This window comes from Bubalus bubalis, chromosome 8 (genome assembly GCF_019923935.1).
Source record: "Bubalus bubalis isolate 160015118507 breed Murrah chromosome 8, NDDB_SH_1, whole genome shotgun sequence".
In the NCBI taxonomy this organism is placed as follows: domain Eukaryota; kingdom Metazoa; phylum Chordata; class Mammalia; order Artiodactyla; family Bovidae; genus Bubalus; species Bubalus bubalis.
Genome location: NC_059164.1, coordinates 85,048,903 through 85,076,308, shown reverse-complemented (window position 1 = coordinate 85,076,308; position 27,406 = coordinate 85,048,903). Strand labels below are relative to the sequence as shown.

The 27,406-nt window shown below is 37.8% G+C and overlaps 1 protein-coding gene across 7 annotated transcripts in view; it reads right to left on the bottom strand.

Annotated features, from left to right (window-relative positions):
* CPED1 (cadherin like and PC-esterase domain containing 1) overlaps nucleotides 1–27,406 on the bottom strand; it is a 322,851-nt gene that overhangs the window by 237,019 nt on the left and 58,426 nt on the right. For all 7 annotated transcript variants that reach the window (XM_006049635.4, XM_006049634.4, XM_045166432.1 and 4 more), the window contains one exon: nucleotides 6,971–7,077. In XM_006049635.4, coding sequence (XP_006049697.3) covers nucleotides 6,971–7,077 — 107 coding nt within the window. The remainder of the gene's footprint in view (nucleotides 1–6,970; nucleotides 7,078–27,406) is intronic.

Here is a 27,406-nt window from a genome sequence, read left to right as displayed (position 1 = left end):
AGTTAGTCTGTGCAAAAGATGGATCTTTCCAGGTGGTGCTAGTGGTAAAGAACCCTCCTGCTAATGCAGGAGACATGAGACAAAGGTTCAATCCCTGGGTTGGGAAGATTTCCTGGAGGAGGAAATGGCACACACTCCAGTATTCTTGCCTGGAGAATCTCATGGACAGCAAGCTTGCCGGGCTACATTCCATAGGGTCGCAAAGAGTCAGACACAACTGAAGCAACTTAGTATGTGTATGCAAAAGATAAATAACTAGTATGACTCAATCCAGTTACTGAATCTCTACTTTTGCAAGGTTCTGTGTTATGAATGATATTTTACTTTATTTTTAATTCTTTTAAAAATTTTTTCCCATTTGGGTTATTATAGAATACTGAGCAGAGTTCCCTGTGCTATACAGTAGGTCCTTGGTTATCTGTTTAAAACATAGATGTATATACATGGGGTTTCCCAGGTGGTATTAGTGGTAAAGAGCCCTCCTGCCAATGCAGGAGACATAAGAGACGTGGGTTCAATCCCTGGGTTGGGAAGATCCCCTGGAGACGGAAACGACAACCGACTCCAGTATTCCTGCCAAGAGAATCCCATGGACAGAGGAGCCTGGAGGGCTACAGTCCACGGGGATGCAAAGAGTTGGACACAGCTGAAGTGACTTAACATGCATGTATGTGTCAGTCCCCCAAACTCCCAGCCTATCCCTCCCCTCCCCATCCTTCCTCTCTGGTCACCATAATTCAATCTCTAAGTCTGTGAATTTGTTTCTGTTTTGTAGATGAGTTCATTTGTATCTTAAAAAAAAAATTTTTTTTTTTGCATATAAGTGATATCATATAATACTTGTCTTTGACTGCTTCACTTAGTATGATCATCTCCAGGTCCACCATCCATATTGCTGCAAATAGCATTATTTCAATCTTTTTAATGGCCAACTAATATTCCACTGTATATGTGTACCACATCTATACTGTACTAAAGCCCAGGCTTCAGCAGAACCCATTCTTGGGAATATAGGAATTGAGAAAAGTGGATAGTATACTTTATATTTTAGGATGTCTACATTTCTCAAATTCAAAAGTGATCACTTTTAGAGTCTAAATGTAGGAGAAGAAGGGCCTTCATAAAACCCTAAAGTTTTCAATTCAGAATTCCTAAGAGAGGCTGGAGGGAGGGGACAGACCATTGCAAAGGTCTGGGGAGTCTGCAATAGAGGTTTAGTGGTTTTATGCTGTAATTTTTACCCTAAAAACACATTTCTAAATTCGATTGTGAAAAGGTTTAAAAGCCCATATACTTGAACCATTTTCCTCTATTTAAGGGAAAAAAAAAAAAAAATCACTCAGTTGCTACTGACTAAATAGAATCTGTAATGACAGAAGGGCCAAGAAAGAGAAGCAACATTGGCTAAGTAGCAGGAAAGGCTGTGTACAGGTCCTATTTAAAACCTCCACCCACTTCTTGAAGGGCTCAGAGAAAATATGCTACTGTTGCAGATGCTTACAACATCCTTATTATACCATCCTGATTTCTACAAAGTGAAAGAAAGTAAGTGAAGTTGCTCAGTTGTGTCCAACTCTTTGCGACCTCATGGACTGTAGCTTACCAGGCTCTTCCGTCCATGGGATTTTCCAGGCAAGAGTACTAGAGTGGGTTGCCATTTCCTTCTCCAGAGGATCTTCCCAACTCAGGGATCGAACCTGGGTCTCCCACATTGTAGTCAGATGCTTTACCATGTGAGCCACCAGGGAAGTCGACTTCTACAGAAGGAAAGGAATTGCAGAGCCCTGGTAAAACGAACTACAGGAACGGAACTAATGGGCTAGAAGAATGTGTGTAGATGCTGCAAAGACAGAGTACAGCTTACACAGATTTCAGAAACAAAGGGTAGTTGCTGTGTCTTATCAGAGAGATGGTCCTGCCAATGCAGGAGATGCAGGAGACCTGGGTTTGATCCCTGGGTCGGGAAGATCCCTTGGAGAAGGAAATGCCAACCCACTCTAGTATTCTTGCCTGGAGAATCTCATGGACAGAGGAGCTTGGTGGGCTACCATCTATGCAGTGGCAAAGAGTTGGACACAACTGAGTGACTGAGCATGAGCACAAGATGACTTTTCACATGAGATCTTGTGTCAGGATGATGAACTGACTGAGGGCCAACAAAGCACTTGCTTCAGAAAGCCAGAGCCAAGCCAAAGGAAGCAATTGCTCTCACTTTTGCATCCCCCACCCAATGATATGCTTCCCCTGCTCTTTGCTCCAAAGCACATCTTTGGAATTAACAGAGTCGAAGCAGATGACATGACCCAGGCGACACGTGACACTAGAAGTATCATCTCCGCTCTACGCTGGAACCGAGCATCAAACTAAGCAGTTAAACTAAATAAACACAAAGAAGTAAACACACACGATGCTATGGGTCTAAACAACTGTGGTATATCAACTTTATTACACAAATTTTAACTTTGTATTAGTTAAACCTAATACATCATAAAATATACAAGATTTGCTTCATTACCAAGTGGGACACAATCAGAGAAGTTTTCATTGGGATTAGCTGACTTGTATACAATGAGCTTCTCTGGCTTAATACTGCAATAATTATTTTCAATGGAATTTGTTTCGGGCTGGGCAATTTTAAGGGCAAGGCAACACTGAAGAGAAGGTACAGAGATTTCCCACATGCCCATCCCCCCACCCACACACAGCCTCCCCCATCATCAACATCTCCCCCAGAGAGAGAGGTTACAACTGATGAACCTACATGGACACATCATTACCAACCAAAGAGGCACTTCTAATACCTACTGATCTTGTACTGGGTTTGAATGCTTTATGTATACATGTGTATACGTGTGCATGTGCATTTTATAGAGACTGCTGTTTTCCCTGGCACAAAAGCTTCTGTATCTTTGAAAGGATTTGAATATATATGAAATAAATGATGATAACATTTGAGCCACAGAATACTTCTGAGATCAAACTGAGAGAAAGGAAATGTGCATTTAAAAATATTTCAATCCCAATGTACCTTCTCAAACCTAATCTGTGGTAATCTGTTATTTAAATTGTTTCCATTACATACTGTCAGAAGCAAAAGAAAAAAAAATCATTCTTATTTTGAGATATATTTCATTAATAAGAGCAACAGTAGAGTATTAATTATAAACATTCAGAAAAGGTTTATTAACAACAACAAAAAAAAACTAAAGCCACAGTAATACCATTAACTCATAAGGAAAGCAGACATTTGAATTTGGGCTGTTTACATAAAGTGTAAAACAGCACCCAGGGAAAATTTTGCCTCTGGTTTCTCATGAACATTGAGAGTGAAACACATGTCACATTGTATCTTAGGAAACTGTTCTTTTTCTTCATTAGATCTGCATAGATGTTCACATCTTTTATTTTATCAAAAATCAGACCTTCTCTGAAAGCTGTTTGGTATATCCATAAGGAAGAGAATTAATGGCAAGAAGGGAACTAGCTAATCAAAGAAAAAAAGTCTTCTTATCATCCATGTCTCTCACATGCAATTATCACTCCATCATATTTACCTGAAAATGACCTAACAAGCTTTAAAATAAGAGGCTTTGCAGTAGTTCTCAGTGCTCCAAGGACGAAACACAGTGTCCCAGATTCAAGGACGGCTAACTCTACAAACATTCAGAGTTAGAAATGAGTCTCTCTGCTCTTAAAACCCTACAACATGCCAGAGGTGTGACAGAGCCCCACTTACTTAGTGTTATCCCAAAGAGTGGACCTCGCTTCACTTTTAGCATCACATGAACCACCAATGCAGTTTTAAGTTCCTTTTAGTCTCTTCCTGGCTAGAGAAACTCCTGGTCATTCATCATCTATAACAGATCTTAAGATCATTTTCATTAAGCACTTAAATTCCAAAGCTCTGAAGTGGTGAGTAATTCTAACATGAGCCAGTGACTTTCATTGTAAGGTCACTGACAATCCTAACACATACCATACAAATCTGAAGCAACTTCTTTTTTGACTATTTATGTTTACATAAACAAGTCATGATTCACAAAACTTCAAATTATTCATGCTCCAAAGTGACAGTTATCTAACATGGATCATTTAGAATTTACGTATTCCTTAAGAATATTGATTAGACTAGGGCTTAAATACAGTGGCTAAATATTTATTTAGAAAGGTTCTACAGTGATGTGGTTAAGAACACTGAATTTAAAGTAAGACTGCCAGAGTTTGAATCCTAGGATTTAAGCAGTTTTCTTAACCTCCCTGTGCTTTGGTCTCTTCATATATAAAGAATGGATACAAACAAATACAGTAAGCACTTAGAACGGTACCAGTAGGAGGCTGTGGAAGAGACTGCAAGGTAGGAGTAGAGAGAGGGTGAACACTTCCTTATCTTTCTGGCTTCCCTCTGTAGGGCTATGATTTGGTGATGGTTACATTCTTTGACATATATAGCCCCTTCCTACCGATCTTTCGGTCTTGTCTCTGGCTCTTACTGGGTTCTGCTATATCGTTTCTTCTACATACCCTTCTTCAGATCAAGGATGGTAAAATCTTATAATGTAGCTGTTCGCTGAGTGCCTCTAAATCTTTTTGTTTCTCTTTTCCTGCCAAAAGCTCTGTAAATAGCTCTTTCATTAGTTTTTCTTCAGTTAAATTCTTGAGTATGGCATTTGCTTCCTGCTGGGGGCTGACTGATATACACAGCAAATGTTGTCAACTTTATCCTGTAGCTAAAATGGGAAGCTGTGCAAGATTTTAATGACAGGAGTAATCAGCTTAAGTCAGCAATTTGTATTTTTCACTCTGGTAACTGTGAGCAGTATGGATTTCAGGGGCAAAACATTCTTGCTTTGGAAAAATCAGTGAAGAGATTTTGGCAACTGTCCCAGTTACATAGGGTGACTGATCAGAATAAAGGTAGTAAGTATGGAAAGTAGGTATGATATTTGAGCACTATTTAGAAGTTAAATTCCTTAGTATTCGTGATTGACAGAATGCAGATGACATAGGAGAAAAAGGGCTCAAAGGTGAAGGCTAATTTCTGTCTTAGGAAGTGACAGAGTGGTTAACCACACTTAGGACCAGCAGGGCAGTTTTGCAGAGCTTCTAAATGCCAGCACAGAAGTGAATTTACCAGAGACGACAATGAATCCATTTACTCTTCGTTGAATCTGAGGTGTTTGTGCGACATTGAAGTGGAGATGTTCAGAGAGTAGTTATACAGGAAATCCTGAAGCCTGGGAAACTGCTTGGAACTTCAGATGTAGATTTGGGAGTCATCAATTACAAATGATAGTTGAAACTTTAGAGGTGGTGTTGGGGAACAGAGGCATTTGAAGAATGGACAGAGGAAAGGTGGCTCTGGAGAACGCAGAAAGGACAGCCAAAGATGCAAAGATGTACAAGAGAAAGCAAAAGAATGCTCCTCCGAGGGAGGGGTCAGAAGGAGGAAGGAGTGATCACCACTGTCAATTGCAGAAACACCGAGTGATGAGGGAGCTCCCTATAGTTCTCTTTACTACTGAAAAACATCTATTGGGCTGGACATTTTTCTCCTAGGTTTGTTAAAGGGACCATAAAGATGTAAGTTTTCCAGCACAGTGACTAGCACATTGTAAGCCTTTTGTTAGTTTTTCTAAAGTATTTATAAAAGTTTATACACAGTAGTAAATATTGGATGTCAACTTTAAAAGTTAATTTAAAAACTATAAATTTTGTTGTAATTCAACTTAAGTTTGAAAACATCAAAACAAGGAATTAGTAAATAAAATCTTTACTACTTGGATAAACAAGTGACCAGGGTAAGCAAAAATCCATAGGCTATTTATTTCTTTGAAGAAGGAAATGGCAACCCACTCCAGTACTCTTGCCTGGAAAATTCCATGGACTGAGGAGCCTGATAGGCTATTTCTTAGGCTAAGTCTTGCATCCTACCAGGTAAAATTGGATATTGATTGGCAGGAGTTGAAGTTGAAGGCATGCATGTGTCCTAAGTCACTTCAGCCGTATTTGACTCTTTGTGACCCCATGGACTATAGCCCATCAGGCTCCATTGTCTATGGGAGTTTCCAGACAAGAATACTGGAGTGAGTTGTCATGCTGTCCTCCAGGGAATCTTCCTGACCCAGGGATCAAACCTGCATCTCTTACATCTCCTGCATTGTCAGGCAGTACTACTAGTACCACCTGGGAAGCCCAAAAATCGTGAACGTTTTATGGTGAAGTGTAGAAGCAATGGCCATTGAAACTTTCTTCAAAGATGCAATGGCTCCAATTTTTCAAGACATTTTTTTTGAACATTATGGACCAGGAAATACTGGTGTTAAAAAACCATAGGTCTATTTACAATAGCCAGAACATGGAAACAACCTAAATGTCCATCAACAGAGCAATGGATAAAGATGTGGTACATATATACAATGGAATATTACTCAGCCATTACAAAGGAACAAAATTGTGTCATTTGTAGAGACATGGATGGACCTACAGACTGCCATACACACTGGACTAAATCAGAAAGAGAAAAACAAATATTGGATATTAACGCACATATGTGGAATCTAGGAATATTGTATAGATGAACGTATTTGCTAAGCAGAAATAGAGACACAGATGTGGAGAACAAAAGTATGGATACCAAGAGGGAAAGGGAGAATGGGATGAGTTGGGAGTGACATAAATACACTGCTGTGTATAAAATAGATAACTACTAAGCAGCACAGGGAACTCTATGAATGCTCTGTGGTGACCTAAATGGGAAGGGAATCAAAAAAAGAAGGGATATATATATATATCTGACTCACTTTGCTGTACAGCAGATATTTTAATACAACATTGTAAAGCAATTATACTGTGATAAATAATAAAAAGGAAAAACATTAAATTTAAAATAAGTAAATATGGTCATAGGAAACTCAAAAAAATACCTATAGGTCTGATAAGATTTGTTTACTTTTTGAAAAACAATGTTTACCTTTTGATGTAAATTTAACTGGCACATGTCTTCCTTTGATATGCAGGGTTTTCCACCAGGAGTCTTAGAAGACAGGCAAATAAGCAGATCCCAAGAGTCCAAGTCACCTAATAGCAAAAGAGTATGGAAAAACAAACACTTTATCAGATTTGTAAAGGCACCATTTACGTCTTCAGATTAAAGAATGTAAACACAAGTAACAATGATTCTGAATATACTTAAAAGACAATATTCAAAGTAACTAAAATTCAACTTTTCTAATTAAGCAGAACTTACACTTTCATATTGTATCTTAGGGAAAATCCAATGATTTGAAGTTATATCAAGAAATTCCTCTAAAAGACAAAATTAGAATGTTTTAAGTCACTAATTTTATAAGTTTATAAAGTCTCAATTGGAAATTGGAAGGAAAGAAGGTTATAAAGTATTTTTAAGAGATGAAGGAGTTGTAAATCAAATAACAGGAAGCCAAAACACCGAATATTTTGTTCTGGGCCTCTGATTTACCATTAATTTTCATAAGTCTTTAAAAAAATTTTTTTAAAGATTGTTTTCTATTTTTTATAATTTTATTTATTTGTTTATTCCATTTTTGGCTGTGCTGGGTCTTCGTTGCTGTGTGAGCTTTTCTCTAGTTGCAGCAAGTGGGGGCTACCCTCTAGTCGTAGTGTGCTGGCTTCTCATTGCTGTGACTTCTCTTGTGGGGCACAGGCTCTGGGGCACATGGGCTTCGGTAGTTGCAGCACATGGGCTCAGCAGCTGTGGCTTCCAGGCTCTACAGCACAGGCTCAGTAGTTGTGTTTATGAGCTTAGTTGCTCTGCAGCATGAGGAATCTTCCCCAGAGCGGGGATCGAACCTATGTCTCCTGCACTGGAAGCAGATAGATTCTTTACCACTGAGTCACCAGGAAGCCCCCAATAATACTTTGATGAATTTTTTTTACAAAGAAAAAGTTGGACTAAGTAGGAAATAAAATTCAATGAAAAATTTAAAGACAGGTTTTTTCAAAAACAAATTTATGTTCTAGTTATAGTCAGCAAAGCTGACTTTAAAATACAGAGTATAATATAGACTAAAGCAAATGATATTTTAGCTATTTCACCAAGAGCAAAGTTCTTTGCCAGTAAATCATAGTTACTTGCCAAAATAATCTCTGCAGAATACATTCTTGCATAATGCTTAAACTTTTAAAAATTAACATTTATGTGGCTAGATGGGTTTATTTTCCTTTATTCTTTATGATCTATTTACATAAATTTGTGTCAGCATACCCCTGCATATAATTGATGCTTAGAAACATTTTTTATATGAATGAATGAATAAGTAGCTAATGACAGGAGTAGTAAACACATTACTTCAGAGACAATATAGAAATATCTATCTCAAAAAAAAAACAAAAAACAAAAAAAACCATAAAAAGAACCTTAAGAATTGGTACTACTTGGGAAATTTCTCTATTTTAGATGGAAATTCAGTTGAGAAAATGAGGCAATTTCGGTACACATGGCATCTTTTGTTGATCAATCCTAAAATAAATGATCCTTCAAGTAACATTTAGTATTTGTTAGTATTTATGCCAGACCTCACAAGTCACTTCCTGCATTGTTAGTAGCTTCAAAAAGCTAGGAAATATTCAAGGCCATCTTAAAAATGTCCTAGAATTTCTCACTTGATAGCCTAATGCTTTCAAAGAAGAGCCATACGGGGGGAAAAGAAGGTTGATGAGGAATAATGATCTATGATGATTAGGAATGAAATTTCATTGTTCACGGCTGCTGCTGCTGCTGCTAAGTCGCTTCAGTCGTGTCCGACTCTGTGCGACCCCATAGACGGCAGCCCACCAGGCTCCACCATCCCTGGGATTCTCCAGGCAAGAATACTGGAGTGGATCGCCATTTCTTTCTCCAGTGAATGAAAGAGAAAAGTGAAAGTGAAGTCGCTCAGTCATGTCTGACTCTTCGCGACCCCATGGACTGCAGCCTACCAGGCTCCTCTGTCCATGGATTTTCCAGGCAAGAGTACTGGAGTGGGGTGCCATTGCCTTCTCCGGTTCACTACTCAAGTCCTTTTCCATTTGACACGTCCTGTGCAGTCTGAGTTATTGGTCTATAGTTGTCCTGTTGCTAGACGGGAAACCTCTCTGCCCAACCAAAGGATCCAGACAACTGAACTCAAGTTAACATCTGAGCTTTCATCTTAGAGCTTCTCTGCTTGCTTGATGTATCTCAAGATGCTGGAGGATAGCACAGTAGTTAAACAGACCAAGGAGAAATGATGCTGGTGATGGGGAGCTGGGAGAAATCTCATCCAGTAATAGCCATCAGGCCTCAGATGTCAAGGGTCTCCCCTGTCCCATGCATCCTCACTTTGAAGGAAACTACAAATAGATTCCCATAGTCAAAACCTAATACTCTATGATGATCCCAATATTTTATTTTAAATGTGCATCTGGCATTTTCAGCCAAAACCATTTAATATGGATTCAACAGGGAAAACACAGAGACTATTTTCATTTGCTATTACTTCTAGCCCAAGAAACTAAAACACTAGAAGAAACCTGCTGTCATAATACACACAACTAAATATTTTAAAAAGATAAGAATATGCAGAGAGGGGAGAATTTCATATTATGGACTATACTGTTTGGGTGTTAAAATCAGAGTATGTTTTATATTCCTCTAAGTCTAAAGCATGCCCCTCTTCACTATCCAAGGCATACACACAATTTCTAAAGTTGATAGAAATATATATTTAAGTCATAAATGTTTGAAACTGGAGACTCATTTAAATAATTCAAAGCATTCAATTTACTAAGAACCTCCTCTGAGCCAAACACTGTACTAGAAATATGAAAGTCAATAGCAAAACAAAAGGGCAGATAGTCACTGCCCTTAGCAATCTGTAAGGGATCTAAACATCAAAAGGAATTTAGGCTAATTCATGAAACATCACACAATTTCTTGACATTCATAACACTACCCCTCATCTCTCAAAAATATTTAATTAGCATTTTAAAATAAAAGTTTAAAATAAAATAAAAAAATATTTCAAAGCCACTTTACAGTACATCAATTTCCTCTTAAAATGAAGGAAACTATAACTCAAAATTTTAAGGGATCTCTTCATATGGTTCTTGCCTAATTCTTGCCACCATGATCTGAAAAAATGCTAATTTTTTCCACTCAAAATTCCTATTGTGATTTTATTGTTACTCTGCCTCTATTTCCTAGTTAAATTTTCTAGTTAAAGTAGACCTGTTCACCTTCTCTTCATTTCTTACTCTCTTCAAGTCTGCTCCTCTCCCTGATTCCCAAAGCCCTTTTTTAAAGAAAAGGCATTATTTGTTTCATGAGTGGCACTATGTATTCAAGCTTGGTTTTAGAAAAATACCCCAAAGCCATGCTGAAATCTAGAAACTGGGCAGAGAACAAATCACACTCAGTAGTGAAATAAATCACATTCAGAAGTCAGCCTTGGAGCATCTTGGATACAAATCTATGCCCCAACAAGACTAGAAGTATGAGTGTTTAGTGGACAACGCCCGCGTGGACAGCAGAGACTGCAGAGGCACAGGGGGAGTGCCAGCCACATATGGGGTGTGTTTGGCCTGCACCGTGTTTGTTTTGGTTTTAATTTTAAGCACTTGCCAAAATGCAAGTGTCAGCACAAGTCACATAAAAATCCAGATTTCAGCTTTCACTTGAAAACATAGACATTTGGGGTTCATATCCCACAAGGCAGCCACTGACAGTTGAGGGCAGCTTCCCACATTTTCTGTGGTTGTCTATAGTGGTCCTGCCTGGTCCCACCTCTGCCTGGGCTTTTTGCCTTTAGTAGTAGCAAATAGTCCTTAGAACTGGTTGGTGTAAAACACTGGTGTGTCAGTTTTCCATGAATCGTTCTTTGAGCAAGTTGATGTTCCAGCTTTTAATGAATTAGGCTTGTTCATTAGTAAATGGGTTTTGTTGAGATGACTGTAGGCAAGTTGATATTTGCTCAGTTGGTCTTTAAAGGATGTCTGAACATACCCTTTGATTTCCATTTTTGGCCATGCTTTTCCACAAGGTTGAGTAAGGTCACTTCAATTCCAAATACATTTGGTTGTTCATGCTAAAGTTGGCAGGGGCTTAAGTGTGGCCTCTTAGAGTCTTCTTTCTCCAAGAAGCCTAGGGAAAAAAAAAATCAAGACTGCCCCAAAGCCATCTTTTTCCCATATGTCTTTTCAGTTGGATTGTTAAAGTGGGCCAGGTCCCACTCCTAGGTGGACCTGCCTTCATTTCTTTCTTGTTCACACTCTTTTTGGATTCTCTCCACATTCAGTGTGTCTTGGGCTGTTGCCACAGTTATAAGTGGCCCAAGACAGGCTCTTTCTAGACACTGAGGCAAGTATTTTTGGTGTTGGTCTTACTTGATGTGTTTCTTCTGCCCCCCGAATGTTGACATTAGTTTAAGAGCTGAGAAGTCAGATTTGAATTGTTGCTGTATGCAGAAACTAACACAACATTGTAAAGCAACTATACTCTGATACAAAGTAATTAAAAAAAAAAAAAAGATTTGGATTGAGGAAAAAACAGGCAAAGCAGATCCTGGCCAATTTGGATGATGGCTTCTTAGGTTTTCCTGGCACAGGGAAAGATGACTTTTATGTGACTCAGCCTAACCAAACGCCAAGGCCACACCATAAATAAGGAAGAATAACAATAGTAGTGGTAATGAATCAACAGCAAATAGTCCTTGAGTACTTATAGTATACCAGGTACTGTTCCAAGTATTTGCATTAATTAATTTATTCTACACAATACCCTGCTAGGTATATATATTTTTTCTTTTTTCAGCATCAGTCAGTCAGTCAGTCAGTTCAGTTGCCTAGCTGTGTCCAACTCTTTGCGACCCCATGAATTGCAGCACACCAGGCCTCCCTATCCATCACCAACACCTGGAGTTCACTCAAACTCACATCCATCGAGTCAGTGATGCCATCTAGCCATCTCATCCTCTGTCTTCCCCTTGTCCTCCTGCCCCCAATCCCTTCCAGCATCAGAGTCTTTTCCAATGAGTCAACTCTTTGCATGAGGTGGCCAAAGCATAGAAAGGTTAAGTAACTTGCCCAAGGTCAGCCATCTAGTTCAGGGTGGGAAGAGAATTTGCATATAGGAAGTCCAGCTCCAGAAACCATGTTTGTGATCATTACATCATTATTGTTTCAAAAAAAAAAAAAAAACTGGAAGGCAAGAAAGACATCTAGCTTTTGACGCCTTATATGTATTAACTTATGCAGAACTTCGAACAACGCTGTGGAGTAGAAACAATTATTACATATACTTTACAAAAGGAGGAACAAAGAGGAACTATTTAGCTTTGGTGTTTTCTCAGTTATTGGTATTTTTCATTTGGGATCATGGAGAAAAAAAAAGACCATAATAAGTATAACTCAGGTATTCCTAGAACCTCACCCAGCAATAGCACCCTAACACATTATTTAGTGATACCACTGATAACTGAAGTAACAGAAATACTAATGTATAAAAGATGTCTCCCAACTGCAAATGGACTGGCGAATGATAAATATTAACTGTATTAACGATAAATATTAAAAGTATTAACCTACTTTTGAAAAGAAATCTCTACAAGTTTCTCAGATGTTTTGATTGTAATAAAATTACAAATAAAATTTGGTTGTAATAATTTCTTTCCCTTTTCTGTCACAAAGAAACCAGAGCAGGGCTAGCTCTGAGATAAGGCTAGCCAAGCCCTTAAGAGAGATCACGGGATATGGTTCTAGGAAAACAGGATGTGGATGTTCATTCTCCATCTCAAAATTACAAAAACATGAAAAATCTACAGGATTCTTCCCCAAAACTATGGAACACTATTGTTCATTATCATGCCTCCACAGCATTGACTCTGGAAGCAATGAAACTCCATAGAGAATTTTAGAAGGCGACATCAGGTTCCAGATGTATTAATTCAGACATAATATAGTGGTGCTGACTGAGTTTTTATCCTTCTCTAAGCTGTTCTCTGGAACAACCTAATGTCTCAATATAAAAATAAGAGCTATTTTTGAAGGTTTTTGTTCTCATTTTTTAATCAAGCATCTGTCCTAAGGAGTGAGGCCGCCTTTAGAATATTTCCAGTTTCTCACAGGCAGGCTGCCATGTAAAGCAAACAATCGTTTCCTGGCTCTCAAATTACCTCCTCATTGATAAAGTCTGCTGGATCAGTAATTCAATCCAGAGAACAACAGAGAGCTCTGAGATAGCATCATTCCTATAGGTGCTGTTTATTCTCAAGGAATGACAAGTCTACTTCTGCTTTATTTTTCTCTATAATATCTATCATCATCCAACATATTATATATTTCTTGTCTATTTGTTTATTGTCTGTCTCTCCCCATTTGAATGTGAGCTTCTTGAGGGTTGAACTGGGTCTATTTTATTCACTGCTATATTCTCAGTATCTATAACAGTGGCTGGAAGTTAACAAGTATTTGCTACCTGTTTGCTAAACATGTAAATGAATGACCCAACTGAATGTGATCAGTTGTTAAATCAATAACTAAAATTCATATCCTAGGATATTGAAATATATTTGTAAAAATTAAAAATGGATGAATAATAAGAAAAATATTAGAGTAGTTTTTAAAAAAGGACATAAAGATACATTTCTTAGTAAGGATGAAGGAGAGAAGTACATAAGAAGAACAAAGGTAGCTATTCATTGCATTTAAAGAATTATAATATCAATTATGAAAAGTAATAAAAAATTTCAAGTGCTTTACTTATTAGAAACTTTTCTGTGAACACATACACTATATTGAAGCAGAAAAGACTTATAAAATATGACTTGGAAAATAAACTTGTCCAGGAACTCTTAAGATACATAGCCTTAAAACCAAGTCTCATTTACTTATTCTATTAATACTATCATATTCCTTAAGAATACAAAAGCATGATGCCCTAAAATCTGTTATTTCTATGTGAAATACTAAAAAAGCTTAATTTTAAAATAATAGATAATATTCCTTCATAATATAACAATGATTTAAAAATACATAATATTCCTTTATGATATAACAATTATTAAATGATATATAGTGTTCATTTATATATTATTGTGTATTATATTTATATATTATATGTATTATATATTCCTCTATAACATAACATGAGGACATTTCATATATTCACTGTTCCAATTTTATACCCTTTTCTTAAGAGTCTTATTCATGTTCAGTCGCTCAGGGTGGCTCAGATGGTAAATAAGATTCTTACCACATAAAAGTCTTCCTTTCTCTGTATCCTTCCTTTACCAGAATTAGTAGATAGTTTATATTCATGAATACTTATTAACTTATTGATAATAAATTGGGCTCTATGTTTGATTCTACCACAAGATTGTTTGAGTATAAAACAGCCATTCCTGAGTCAACTTGCATTAACCAGTTCCCTTAACTGTATTCCTAATATGATGGATCTACAGAACAGTAACACAGCTCTCATAATTCACGGCTTTACTTTAAAGACAACAAACATTCAAGTTGTTGTATCTAACACTGATTATAGTAGACACTTACTACATGTTTATTGGATTTTATATTTCAATTTTCAGAATTTATTTTAAAAGCAATCATTATATTGAAACTTGAGATTTTCAATGTATTATATAACAAGGTCTCAAAATCTAATTAAGTCTGGTTTCTTGCTCCAAGAGTCTGGTCATGGATTTTTGCTTGTTATGCCTCTGGCTTCTTATCCTTTAAAGAGCTGATGATGAAAACTTTTGTGTTTCACCAGAGAGAAATTCTAAACCATTCTCTCCCTTGATGTTCTAAATCCACACTAGAGATAAAATTTTCCTATCCTAATGTCTATCCACTTTCTGCCCTAAGAGAGGTTTGGAGATTGTTTCTGAGAAGAGTTTTTTGAGCTCCTGAAATTCTTCTATTCACCTACTCACTAGCTCAAAAAGGCAACATTTTAAACTTTTGCAAAAGTTAAAAGACTCCTGCTCTAAAGAAACTTTTCATTAAGAAGAGCATGAAAAAAAATAGATGTTTATTCATATGAAATAAACCTGAGAAATGTTTACTTTCGAAGGCTTGCTGAAGTTTCCTTCCACAAGTTTTTTAAAGTGATTTTATTTTTATAAAGATATTCATGCCACTTTAGCAATCTTCTATTGAAGTATAACTGATTAGATGTGTGTGCCTGTGTGTTTAAAGTTTTACTGCTTTAAAGACTATTGTTTGCCTGTGAGAAAAGTCTTATTATTGCATTTTACCAAATTTCTGAAAGTCTGGAATTCTCACCAACTTAGGCACCTTTAAAAGAAATAAACTCTGCAGCAATTTAAAAATCAGACTGTACCTCTCACCCAGGTATCAGTTTCTAATACCATTCTCCAATAAGAAGAAACCAGGGGTCTTTGGAGATATGGCTGATTCAAGGGCTAGAGAAGTTAAGTATACAAGATGAGTCTAGGACACCATAGTCCCAGAAAACGAAAAAAAGCTCAAAACCAAATAAGCAAATAAATAAACAAAAGCAATGATGGAGGTATATTAAAGAGGCATGGGAGCCAGTGGTCAAAACTGGCACAATTTTAGAAAAAAATAAGTAAAGTAATATTGGATTATAACCCAAAGTATAAAATAAATATCCACTAGTCTATATGGATATAAACAAATTATTGAATAAATAAACAAATGAGGAGGAAGAGACAAATCTTTGGCATGGAAAAACACCAAATAATTTCCATAGCTACTACAAACTCAAGGAGGTAGATCACAAATTTCTAGTCCTTCAGCTTGAGTTGTGCCCAAGAACACCCTTCCAAAGAGTCTCGTATAGAAAGGGGGAATAAAAAAAATAATTTGCAGAGGAAAAAACCTGACAAACACTACCCCAGTTAGGTGATCAAGGTTCATATCGACAGTGAGAAGTAATGTGTATAGTCCCTACCATTCCCTTGATACGATATGAGAGGAATGATGCTTTACCTTTGTGGTCTTACTCCCCCAAACCATAACCCCAGACTAATCAGAAAAACACCCAGGCATATCCCAATTGAGGGACATCAAAAATATCTGACCGGTTCTTCTCAAAACTTCCAAGGTCATCAAAAAGAAAGAAAGTCTGAGAAACAGTCACAGCCAAGAGAAGTCTAAGGAAACAGAATGACTAAATGCAATATATCTTGGATGGGATTTTGGAACAGAAAAAGGACATTAGGTAAAAAAGTTTAAAAATCTGAATGAAGTATGGACTTTAGCTTTTTGTTTTATTTTGTTTTGTTTTTAAGTCAGAATAAATACATTCTCCAGAGAAAATAAGATGATGACCGTTAAGTACATGTGGCTGTAGCTAGACACATATTAATTATATATCTCATTAAGTATTTTATATGTAGCCCAGGCGGTGCTAGTGGTAAAGAGTATGTCTGCCAATGCAGGAGATGTAAGAGACACTGGTTCAATCCCTGGATTGGGAAGATCCCCTAGAGGAGGAAATGGCAACCCACTCCAGTATTCTTGCCTGGGAAATCCCATAGACAGAGGAGCCTTGGTGGGCTGCAGTCCATGGGGTCACAAAGAGTCAAGCACGACTGAGCACAAATTTTATACTAAAAATGTTGTATTACAAAACCAATCTGCACTACAATGCAGAAAGTGAAAAATAAGTACTCTCTCCAAGATGGATTCTCTGATAATAATTCAAATGGTATTTAAAATACAAAGGGCTGAGAAACATATCTAGTTCAAGGTTTGAGACCCTCCTCAATACATATTGGAGAAGGAAATGGCAATCCACTCCAGTGTTCTTGCCTGGAGAATCCCACTGATGGAGGAGCTTGGTGGGCTACAGTCCACGGGTCGCAAAGAGTCGGACACGACTGAGCGACTTCACTTTCAATACATGCAGCTCCCCAAATTTTTAGTCTTTCTTTTCACTTGTTACCATTTTTCTCTAAACCCAAACTCCTTGGTTGCTTTTATTTACATTCATTGCTTTAGCTATATAGCTTCCCTGCCACTGATTCTTAAATTTACATTTCTCAACTTTTCTTATGTTTCAGATTTCCAGTTACTTCCTACATCAGATGCCCTGTTGAACACGTCAGAACCTGTAATCTCCTGCCAAAAAAAACTGTCAGTCCTTCCACTTTTGTTAACCATCAAAGGTGTAGCCACCTTCTCTCCCTCAAGCTGGAAAGCATTACATCGTCTTCAACTTGGACTAGTCTCCCATTCCACTTGCCATCGATTTCCAATTCCCATTCAGTCTAAATTAGAATTTCTTAAATATTCCCTGACTTTTTCAAATCCTATCACAGACTCTAAGATTTCACATCTCTGCAAAGCCTCCTAATTGCTGGCCCTGCTTCTAATTCTTTTCCCTTCACTAATCCATCTTCCTTCCCTAGGGCCATGATTATCCTCTGAAAACAGAGGATCTTATCATCGCCAGCACAATACAGATCAAATTCTTTAGCAAGGCAAGGGAGATCCTTCACACCAGCTCCAACCTAGTCCTCTAGCCCTTTCCCTCAAAGCAGCACCCCAACCCCCACTTCCTCTTAGCCACATGGACCCTTATTGGTCCCTGAGACTCCATACACTTGTAGACCTGTGTGCCCTTGCCTAGAGTTCATTCTGGTGAATGCTCTTGCCTCCAAAATCTGCTTGAGAAATCATTGTCACATACCTAGTATTCCACTTGTGACATCTTGATCCCCACATTCAGGATGGGTCACTTCCTTTACTATTCTCTCAGAACATTTTATTTCTTTTATTCATACTACTTCTATTGTATCTTGGTTTAGTCGCTAAATCGTGCCCTACTCTTTGCAGCCCCATGGACTGTAGCCCTCCAGATTCTTCTATTCAAGGGATTCTCCAAGCAAGAATACTGGAGTGGTGTGATGAACATTGGGGTACAGTCCAGGTTTGATGCAGGATACAGGAAGCTTGGGGCTGGTGCACTGGGATGACACAGAGGGATGGTATGGGGAGGGAGGTGGGAGGGGGGTTCAGGATGGGGAACACGTGTACACCCATGGCAGATGCATGTTGATGTATAGCAAAACCAATACAATATTGTAAATTAAAAAAAATAAAATAAAAAAATAACAAACAAACAAACAAAAAGAATACTGGAGTGGGTTGCCATTTTCTCCTCCAGAGGATCTTCCCAATCCAGGAATAGAACCCAAATCTACTGCATTGCAGGTAGATTGTATCTTACATTACAGTTAAATATGGACATCTTTCCTACTCAAAAATGGTCTTTGGATCTGTAACATTTTCATATACTGAAAGCCTGTTAGAAATGAAAGATTTCAGTCCTCAATTTGTGTGTGTGCGTATGTGTGTGTGTGTGTGTTTGCGCACTCACTAAGTCTCTTCAGTCGTGTCCAACTCTTTGCGATCCCATGGACTGTAGCCCACTAGGCTCCACTGTCCATGGGGTTCTCCAGGCTAGAATACTGGAGTGGGTTGCCATGCCCTCCAGGGGAACTTCCCGGCCTAGGGATGGAACCCGTTTCTCTTGAGGCTTTTGCATTGCAGCCGGATTCTTTACAGCTGAGCCACCAGGGAAGCCCCTGGATCTGTAACATTTTCATATACTGAAAGCGTGTTAGAAATGAAATATTTCAGTCCTCAAGTTAGACCTCACCAAATCAAATTTGTGAATAACAATGTCCCCAGGTGATCATACACACAAATGAGTTTGAGAAACACATATACGCCTGCACCTCCGCCCTCTAGTTCCTAGAAAGGTCTTACCTTCATAATGCTCTCTCTCCAGCCACACCAATTTTAGAGTTTTACATAAATAACCATGCATTACATAAACCATGTTTAGTGTCAATATTAAGATATTCTGATGCCTGGCTATGATGTCCTGGTCATAATCCTTGTTAAGAGAGTGACACTTTAAACTGGGTTCTTTTATTACTTGAGTACTTGACATGAGTTTCTGATAGATGCTCCTTACACCGAATTCCACAGTACAGTGCAGGAGGTTTTAGTGTATCATTAGTGAGGTGCCACTTCATTTAACCAAATATTATTCATTCTTCCTGTTTTATTAAAATTCATTTTCAATGATTTCTTTCAAATGCAGTGAATAAAACCTATTCATATCTAATTTGACACTGTATAATGCACTGGGAACTGTGAGCAATCTGAGAGGGAGGTGGGAGTCACTGATTTAAAATTTTATTCTAAGAATAATTCCACACTAATTCAGCACCGATGAGAACTAAGGCTTGAGAAAATATAGTTCACTAGTATGAGAAACGGAGAAGGCAATGGCACCCCACTCCAGTACTCTTGCCTGAAAAATCCCACGGACGGAGGAGCCTGGTAGGCTGCAGTCCATGGGGTCGCTAAGAGTCGGACACGACTGAGCAACTTCCCTTTCACTTTTCACTTTCATGCATTGGAGAAGGAAATGGCAACCCACTCCAGTGTTCTTGCCTGGAGAATCCCAGGGACTGGGGAGCCTGGTGGGCTGCCGTCTACGGGGTCGCACAGAGTCGGACACGACTGAAGCGACTTAGCAGCAGCAGCAGTATGAGAAAAAGAATCAGTTCTATCAATGGCTTATTACTTTATGCCACAAGCATTTTAAGGTTACACAGCTCTTATTCATAAAGCATTATTTTCAATAATCTTTGAAGATTTACTTAAAACAATCATAATATTTCCATGAGATATTTATGAAGCAAGTCTTATCTTCTATTTTCAAACTAAGCAATAGGTAATCTAATGTGCTTATTCAAGGTCATTCCAAAAAGCAGATGTGAAGAATAAAACTCAGACCTCCTAGAAATAATAATACCAGTACTGGTGGGATATTAAGAAAATTTAATGAGTTAATATTTGTAACATGCTTAGAACAGTGCCTAGTACTTGATAAGCTTTACATAAGTGTTTGTGGTTAAATGAATAGACAGGTGGATAGGAGGTAAGATACAGGCAGATAAATTTGAGATCTCAGTGATAATAAGTCTTGCAGCTCATTATTCAGGGCTTCTGATTAAAGTGATAGAAGAGTCATTTAGAAAACACAGAAAATAATCTCTCTCAACTCTGTGTCACTCCTTCATGTTTCATTAACAGGCCTTCATACCATAGGAGGAATGTATGTTAACTCACCAGATACCCACTCATTGCTGGTTTTGATCTAAAGCAAGAGAGGACCTCAGTTAAAATTCATACGCATTATCTAGAACTGGGATCCGCAGTTTTCTCTCATTGGCAGTACAAGTGCATTTGCTAAAATATGAGACATCTTTGAGCCCTGAAACTGCCGATGAAAAAAGGTACTTGTCGTGAGTGAGCAGCAATGAGTCCCATGTGGTAGCTGTAACCTGACAGGTAGGCCACCCTGTGGGGCCCTAAAATGGGTGCTTCAGGTAAGAAGGGCCTCGGTAAGGGTAGACAGGACTATTGGCTAAAACACATTTCATCCACTTCACGATTTTTGTAAAATTGGCCCTGTCCCCACCCAGGAGCCAAAGTGGTATGAGAAGTGTCTCCTGGGGCCAATAATTGTGTCATCTATGAGATGAAGAACATTTAAGCCAATATGAAACTATGCCAAGTACTTTTAAAGTGTATTGTTCCTATGCATCTGAGAAGCATATTTTTTTCCACATATTTTAATAGAATTCTGAAAAATCAGAATTTTCCTCTATATTATAACATTACTTTTCCACCCCTCCAAAGATTCTTCACACATAATTTCCTATTTTTCTAATTATTTATTACTCAAAAATTGTAATCTCATTTCCCTAATTTTGATTATCCTTATTTGAAGCATCTTCTTTTTCTTTGACATTGTTAATTTTAATCTATTACCTTCTGATGCTTTAACTTCTATCATATAGATTCCCAAGAATAATATTACTGGCTTAAAAATTATAAGTATTTTAACTGTTATAGATGTTCCAGATTGCTTACCAAAAAAAAAGACTACAATATTTCTCATTTCCACACTCAGTGTATGAAAGCTTTCCTTGGAATATCCACCAGCAGTAGGTGATATCACCAAATTTGAAATTTGCCAGTCCTGTGACTGTAAAGTGATATGCTATACTTTAAATGGTCTTTCTGTAACTTTTTGTGAATTTCATATCTTTTCATCTTTATTTTACCATCTGGATGTGAAAATACAAACTGCTTATTCATATCCTTTATATGAAAAAAGATTTGAAAATAAAAAAATTAAATTTAAAAAGACAGCATTTAAAAATAGAAATTGTTTTAAATTAATATATAAGTAAAACTTCCTTCCCTATTAAAAAATTTAAATGATGTGACATTTTTAACTTCACCAGATTAAAAAATGTGATAACATCTAATACTAAAGATCCATGGAGAAATAGCACTGTCAATGAAAGTTAAAATATGAGCCATCATTTTGTAGAGGAATGTGGCGGGAGGAAGCACAGTTTTGATATTTTGCCCATGTCGACATCCTAGGAATCAGCGAACTGAAATGGACTGGAATGGGTGAATTTAACTCAGATGACCATTATATCTACTACTGCGGGCAGGAATCCCTCAGAAGAAATGGAGTAGCCATCATGGTCAACAAAAGAGTCTGAAATGCAGTACTTGGATGCAATCTCAAAAATGACAGAATGATCTCTGTTCGTTTCCAAGGCAAACCATTCAATATCACAGTAATCCAAGTCTATGCCCCAACCAGTAATGCTGAAGAAGCTGAAGTTGAATGGTTCTATGAAGACCTACAAGACCTTTTAGAACTAACACCCAAAAAAGATGTCCTTTTCATTATAGGGGACTGGAATGCAAAAGTAGGAAGTCAAAAAACACCTGAAGTAACAGGCAAATTTGGCCTTGGAATACGGAATGAAGCAGGGCTAAGACTAATAGAATTTTGCCAAGAAAATGCACTGGTCATAACAAACACCCTCTTCCAACAACACAAGAGAAGACTCTATACATGGACATCACCAGATGGTCAACACTGAAATCAGATTGATTATATTCTTTGCAGCCAAAAATGGAGAAGCTCTATACAGTCAGCAAAAACAAGACCAGGAGCTGACTGTGGCTCAGACCATGAACTCCTTATTGCCAAATTCAGACTGAAATTGAAGAAAGTAGGGAAAACCACTAGACTATTCAGGTGTGACCTAAATCAAGTCCCTTATGATTATACAGTGGAAGTGAGAAATAGAGAAATAGATTTAAGGGCCTAGATCTGATAGACAGAGTGCCTGATGAGCTATGGAATGAGATTTGTGACATTGTACAGGAGACAGGGATCAAGACCATCCCCATGGAAAAGAAATGCAAAAAAGCAAAATGGCTGTCTGGGGAGGCCTTACAAATAGCTGTGAAAAGAAGAGAAGCGAAAAGCAAAGGAGAAAAGGAAAGATATAAACATCTGAATGCAGAGTTCCAAAGAATAGCAAGAAGAGATAAGAAAGCCTTCTTCAGCGATCAATGCAAAGAAATAGAGGAAAACAACAGAATGGGAAAGACTAGAGATCTCTTCAAGAAAATCAGAGATACCAAGGGAACATTTCATGCAAAGATGGGCTTGATAAAGGACAGAAATGGTCTGGACCTAACAGAAGCAGAAGATATTAAGAAGAGATGGCAAGAATACACAGAAGAACTGTACAAAAAAAGATCTTCACGACCCAGATAATCACGATGATGTAATCACTGACCTAGAGCCAGACATCCTGGAATGTGAAGTCAAGTGGACCTTAGAAAGCATCACTACGAACAAAGCTAGTGGAGGTGATAGAATTCCAGTTGAGCTATTCCAAATCCTAAAAGATGATGCTGTGAAAGTGCTGCACTCAATATGCCAGCAAATTTGGAAAACTCAGCAGTGGCCGCAGGACTGGAAAAGGTCAGTTTTCATTCCAATGCCAAAGAAAGGCAATGCCAAAGAATGCTCAAACTACCGCACAACTGCATTCATCTCACATGCTAGTAAAGTAATGCTCAAAATTCTCCAAGCCAGGCTTCAGCAATATGTGAACCATGAACTTCCTGATGTTCAAGCTGGTTTTAGAAAAGGCAGAAGAACCAGAGATCAAATTGCCAACATCTGCTGGATCATGGAAAAAGCAAGAGAGTTCCAGAAAAGCATCTATTTCTGCTTTATTGACTACGCCAAAGCCTTTGACTGTGTGGATCACAATAAACTGTGGAAAATTCTTCAAGAGATGGGAATACCAGACCACCTGATTTGCCTCTTGAGAAATTTGTATGCAGGCCAGGAAGCAACAGTTAGAACTGGACATGGAACAACAGACTGGTTCCAAATAGGAAAAGGAGTACGTCAAGACTGTATATTGTCACCCTGCTCATTTAACTTCTATGCAGAGTACATCATGAGAAACGCTGGACTGCAAGAAACACAAGCTGGAATCAAGATTGCCCGGAGAAATATCAATAACTTCAGATATGCAGATGACACCACCCTTATGGCAGAAAGTGAAGAGGAACTAAAAAGCCTCTTGATGAAGGTGAAAGTGGAGAGTGAAAAAATTGGCTTAAAGCTCAACATTCAGAAAACGAAGATCATGGCATCCGGCCCCATCACTTCCTGGGAAATAGATGGGGAAACAGTGAAAACAGTGTCAGACTTTATTTTCTGGGCTCCAAAATCACTGTAGATGATGACTGCAGGCATGAAATTAAAAGAGGCTTACTCCTTGGAAGGAAAGTTATGACCAACCTAGATAGCATATTCAAAAGCAGAGACATTACTTTGCCAACAAAGGTCCGTCTAGTCAAGGCTATGGTTTTTCCTGTGGTCGTGTATGGATGTGAGAGTTGGACTGTGAAGAAGGCTGAGCACCAAAGAATTGATGTTTTTGAACTGTGGTGTTGGAGAAGACTCTTGAGAGTCCCTTGGACTGCAAGGAGATCCAACCAGTCCATTCTAAAGGAGATCAGCCCTGGGATTTCTTTGGAAGGAATGATGCTAAAGCTGAAACTCCAGTACTTTGGCCACCTCATGCGAAGAGTTGACTCATTGGAAAAGACTCTGATGCTGGGAGGGATTTGGGGCAGGAGGAATAGGGGACGACAGAGGATGAGATGGCTGGATGGCATCACTGACTCGATGGACATGAGTCTGAGTGAACTCCGGGAGTTGGTGATGGACAGGGAGGCCTGGCGTGCTGCGATTCATGGGGTTGCAAAGAGTCGGACACGACTGAGCAACTGGTCTGATCTTATCTGATCTGAATACAATAATTCCAAATTATACCCAAATCTCAAAAAAAAGCAATATAAATAAATATTGTGGTAAAGTTGTATTTTATATTAACAAAGTTAAAAAGATTCTAAATATCTTTCATATACTTTCAAGAAACTAGGATGATATTGTGGTTAAAATCTCACATTTAGAGACAAACTGTCCTTGGGTCAAACCTCAGCTCCATCATTTATGATATGTGCTACTCAATTCTGCAAGTGTGAAACGGAAATAGCTACCTTGTGGACTAGAAGTGAGAAGTCAATAAGTTAATGTATATAAGCTGTATAGCACAGTACATTTAATTAGTGATTTACAAAGGCTAACTTAAAATCTAGTTACATGACACTTTGTTACAATTCTTAAAAACTACATTGACATGGAAAGACAATACAGTCTTTATTTTTATCAAAATATTAAAAATGTATTGAGAATTCCCTGGTAGTCCAGTAGTTACAACTCTGTGCTTCTACTGCTGGGAGCCTGGGTTCGATCCCTGGTCAAGAAACTAAGATCCTACAAGCCACATGGTATGGCAAAAAAAAAAAAAATTTTTTTAAGTATCTGTTAAAACATGTGGAGTAAACTTGCAAAAAGAGGCAGGAGGCAACTGTGCTATCTCTGAAGTGATTTTTGCTTTTACCTTGGTACTCGCAAATGCTTGATTCAATATTCTATCAAAAACATAAAACATCTTGATAAATGGGAAAACTATTTTCTAAAAATGTGGTTTGAATATGCATCCAAATAAAGCACTATTATTCTCTATGAAAAACAGACATTGAGTCTTTTCAAACACTGTACATCTTTCAAAGCACTCTATGATGCCAATCAACTGCTATATAGAAATGAAAATAAACGTAAAATTAAGCTAGACCTCAATCATTTTACAATTCCAAATGTCTCTGATATAAAGTACTCAATGTGACAAAGTGATAGAATTACGTTCCATAAGACGAGAAACAGTATCAGTCTCAGGGTGCTATAGTCATGCTGTGTACAGTTATGAGTGGGAGATTTCAGACAACACAAACCAAAGTCTTCGTGATAAAACTTAATATGCTATTTGTCCAAAAATGAACAAATAATGAACACGAATCCTTGAGCAAACAAGCCAATGAAAGGGCAAACACTCATGATTCCTGATACTGGCCCTCTCGGATGAGCCTTCAGATTACTATGGAATGTGCCTGCCATTCTCACATTCCCAGCATTCCGGCCATGATGCTAGTACCAATTTCCAGCAGAAACTTAATATGTCTTATACTCCAGCTGTGAACTTGGATTTCCATACCACACTTCCATAGAATAATTTTCTGAGGGCATTATTTATAATAGCAAAACATTAGAAATATCATAAATATCTAACAATATGTGAAAGATTAAGAACAATAAAATAAATATTACATACATCTGGTAATATAATGTTAAGTAGCCTCTGAAATAATATATACAAAGTTTTTATGGAGTGTATTTCTGACATAACAGTATGCTAAAAAAGAAATCAAACTAGAAAATTGTATAAAATGTAGAAAAAACTTGTAAAGAAGTATGTCTTTGTTGGCATTTTAGGTAATCTCTCTCATTCTTTATTATTCTTTTTACATTTTTTTTTGCATTGTTATTTTTTATTTTTATTTGTTTATTTTTTTTAATTTTATTTTATTTAACTTTACAATATTGTATTGGTTTTGCGATATAGCAAAATGAATCTGCCACAGGTAGTATATCTAATCCAAAAATCTTCATCTTCTGTAAAATGAAAGGAATCTAAGAACTTAATTAAGTAATTTAGTCATGGTTTCACAAAGACATAGAAACCCAGGCCAGAATTCCTCTTTTCCACAGTACTATCTGGCTTATCCTTCAGTTCAGTCACTCAATCATTTCCAACTCTTTGGGACCCCACAGACTGCAGCACATCAGGCTTCCCTGCCCATCACGAACTCCTGGAGCTTGCACAAACTCATGTCCATTGAGTTGGTGATGACATCCAACAATCTCATCCTCTGTTTTCCCCTTCTCCTCCTGCCTTCCATCTTTCCCGGCATCAGGGTTTTTTCAAATGAGTCAGTTCTTCGTATCAGGTGACCAAATTATTAGTTTCAGCTTCAGCATCAGTCCTTCCAATGAATATTTAGGACTGATTTCCTTTAGGATGGACTGGTTGGATCTCCTTACAGTCCAAGGGACTCTCAGGAGTCTTCTCCAACACCACAGCTCAAAAGTATCAATTCTTTAGCACTCAGCTTTCCTCATAGTCCAACTCTCATATCCATACATGACTACTGGAAAAACCATAACTTCGACTAGATGGACCTTTGTTGGCAAACTAATGTCTCTGCTTTTTAATAAACTGTCTAGATTGGTCATAGCTTTTCTTCCAGGGAGCAAGCATCTTTCAATTTCATGGCTGTAGTCACCATCTGCAGTGATTTTGGAGCCCCCAAAAATAAAGTCTGTCCTTGTTTTCATTGTTTCCCCATCTATTTGCCATGAAGTGATGGGACAGATACCATGATCTTCATTTTTTGAATGCTGAGTTTTAAGCCAGCTTTTTCACTCTCCTTTTTCACTTTCATCAAGAGGCTCTTTAGTTCCTCCTCACTTTCTGCCATAAGGGTGCTGTCATCTGTGTATCTGAGGTTATTGATATTTCCCCTGGTAATCTTGATTCCGGCTTGTACTTCATCCAGCCCCGCATTTCTCATGATGTACTCTGCATATTAGTTAAATAAGCAGGGTTACAATATACAGCTTTAATGTACTCCTTTCCCAATTTGCAACCAGTCTATTGTTCCATGTCCGGTTCTAACTGTTGCTCCTTGAGCTGCATACAGATTTCTCAGGAGGCAGGTAAAGTGGTCTGGTATTCCCATCTCTTTTAAGAATTTTCCAGTTTGTTGTGATCTACACAGTCAAAGGCTTTGGTGTAATCAATAAAGCAGAAGTAGATGTTTTTTTGGAATTCTCTTAATTTTTCTATTATCCAACGGATGTTGGCAATTTGATCTCTGGTTCCTCTGCCTTTTCTAAAACCAGCTTGAACATCTGGAAGTTCTCAGCTCACGTACTATTGAAGCTTAGCTTGGAGAATTTTGAGCATTACTTTGCTAGCGTGTGAGATGAGTGCAACTGTGCCGTAGTTTGAGCATTCTTTGGCATTGCCCT